The 2,546-nt window shown below is 49.2% G+C and overlaps 1 protein-coding gene across 3 annotated transcripts in view; it reads right to left on the bottom strand.

Moving 5' to 3' along the window:
• The window catches only part of GALNT13 (polypeptide N-acetylgalactosaminyltransferase 13), a 66,242-nt gene that overhangs the window by 29,968 nt on the left and 33,728 nt on the right, over positions 1–2,546 (bottom strand). For all 3 annotated transcript variants that reach the window (XM_017823815.1, XM_017823813.1, XM_017823814.1), the window contains one exon: positions 415–622. In XM_017823815.1, the coding sequence (XP_017679304.1) occupies positions 415–622 (208 nt within the window). The remainder of the gene's footprint in view (positions 1–414; positions 623–2,546) is intronic.

Raw genomic sequence — 2,546 nt, 5'->3', positions numbered from 1 at the left:
GGGAAAGGGGAGAGGGGGGAAAAGAGGAAAAAGGAGGGGAAGAAAGAAAAAAGGAGGGAAAAAGAGAGAAAAAAGAGGGAACGGGGAAAAAAAGAAAGATATGGGAAAAAGGGGGAGAGAAGGGGAAAAATAAAAGAGAAGGAAAAAGGGTGCAAATTGCAGTGAGTTTTGGGGGTCAGACAGACAAGAAGCTGTTGCTGGTAACAAACAGGGGAAAGCTGCCACTGGGGTGGGAACATCCAGACCTTGTGGAATATTATCACATCTTTATTTAGAAATCAGATTCTGATACCAGTATCAGAGAACAATCTGATGGATTAAAACCCAACTCTCCCTTTTGAGCTCAGTGAAGTGTCTGAACCCCCGGGAAGAGCCCGGAGCTGATCCCTGCCCCTGGAGCCAGGATTCCCTCACCTGTCCTCCTTGATCCTGGCCAGCAGAGGCTCCAGCCAGCCCAGGGTGCACTCACAGTGGGCATCCAGGAAGGTGATCACCTGGCCCTTGGAGGCGGCGGCCCCGCGGAGCCGCGCCCGGATCAGCCCCGAGCGCTGCTCCATCCGCAGGATCCTCACGGGCACCTCCAGGGTCTTCACGTAGTTCTCTAAGGAGGCCTTCAGAAACTCTGCCAAACAGAATTGGGGGAGGAAACAGAGAGAAAATGTGGGGTTTAGAGAGGTTCAGCAGCTGTTGAAGACTCCAAAGGACACACAGCTCCCCCCCCGCTTGTTGGAGCAACTCAGGGGGATTGGAACGAGATGATCTCTAAGGTCCCTTCCAACCCAACCCAACCCATTCTCGAGTTCTCTGATAAAATCACAGGAATTTTAAATAAATCACAATCAATTATTTCCTGAAATAAGCCAGCAAAGAGTGAGTGCAAAACAAAAGACCCTTTGGCCGACTTGCCAACGGTTCGATCCAAAAAGGGCCGTTTTGGATGAATTTAAACATTTGAGCTCTTTGGCTCCTCTTAGGAAAAACTGGAGTTACTTGGCTAAAATCTTCCTCCACCTTCTGGAACAGAGAACCATTAAGCCACTTAATGAACAGGGAAATGCAGGAGAGTAATTAGAGTTAAGTTAATGCTCCATGAGGCAGAACTAAAGGACGGAGTCGCTGCATCCTCTGTCCCCGGAGCAGCTGCAGCTCCAGGTTGCATTTGCCATTAGGCACATTTGGCTACTCCAGGATAATTTATCATTCCATTGACTCCATTTAAAGAACGTTGTGTGATTCCTTTTGCAGGTAATATGAGTTTCACATGGAGACAGTTTTCTTTCTAAAGCCTGAGTTTAAAAAAAGAACAGGGGAAAAAAAAAAAAACAAGAGCAAAAGAAATGAACCCCAAATAGGAGCAATACAGGCAGGGGTTGGAATGAGATGGTCTTTAAGGTCCCTTCCAACCCAAACCATCCTGGGATTCCATGAAATTGGCTCAGTGTGGGTATTCAGGAAAATGTGAATCACAGAATGAGGAGGTGGAGAGACAGGGAGAGATGTGGAAAAGGACTGACCTTTAGAGGAACGTGAAACATTAAACTGCAGGGCAAAAAAAGCACTGATGGAATTCTGGATACAACCTCAGAGCCCCTTGCAGGGCCTAAAGGGGCTCCAGGAGAGCTGGAGAGGGACTGGGGACAAGGCATGGGGGGACAGGACACAGGGAATGGCTTTAAACTGACAAGGGCAGGGATAGATGAGATATTGGGAAGGAATTCCTGGCTGGGAGGGTGGGCAGGCCCTGGCCCAGGTTGCTCAGAGAAGTTGTGGCTGCCCCTGGATCCCTGGAAGTGTCCAAGGCCAGGTCAGACCAACCTGGGCTGGTGGAAGGTGTCCCTGCCTATGGTGGCAGAGCTGGACTGGATGACCTTTAAACATCTCTTCCAACCCAAACCAGTCTGGGATTTTATGAGTTACACCCTGACAACCCACCTGTACCCCCCTGTCACTCCCTGTCAGCATCTCCACCTCTGCCCACACTTCTGCTTCTGATCATTGCATGGAATCATGGAAAGGTCTGGGTTGGAGGGGACCTTAAGGCTCATCTGTCCATGGGCAGGGACACCTTCCACTAGCCCAGGTTGCTCCAAGCCCTGTCCAACCTGCCCTTGGATGTTTCCAGGGACGGGGCAGCCACAACTATTGGACATGATAAAAAACTGGAAGCACATTCCAAAAAAAAAACAAAACCAAGAAAGGTCAAAACCTGAGCAGCACCAACCCCCAGCCACCCTCCACCCCCCTGCTCAGGAGGGGACCCTCAGACTGCACTGAGAGAAGCCCTGGGGTGGGAATTGCTGTGTCCCATGAGACAGAGCAAGGCCTGAAGAGTTAACTCAGAATGCAGGCTCTGAGCAAAAATTAAAGAACCATCACTCAAGGACTAGCAGAAGACAACACTTTACCGAAGAATGCTGACACACTGACACAAAAGAATAAAAAGTAAGAGCACAGGGAAATAAGGAGCACCAAAAATGTATGTAACACACATACATAAATAGACAAAAGGAAGGAACATGGAGAGATAAGGGGAAAGAGAAGGGCCA

This window comes from Lepidothrix coronata, unplaced genomic scaffold (assembly GCF_001604755.1).
Source record: "Lepidothrix coronata isolate B3197 unplaced genomic scaffold, Lepidothrix_coronata-1.0 Scaffold105, whole genome shotgun sequence".
Taxonomy (NCBI): Eukaryota; Metazoa; Chordata; class Aves; order Passeriformes; family Pipridae; genus Lepidothrix; species Lepidothrix coronata.
The sequence above is the reverse complement of the archived record's forward strand: the minus strand, read 5'-3'. Positions and strand labels throughout refer to the sequence as shown.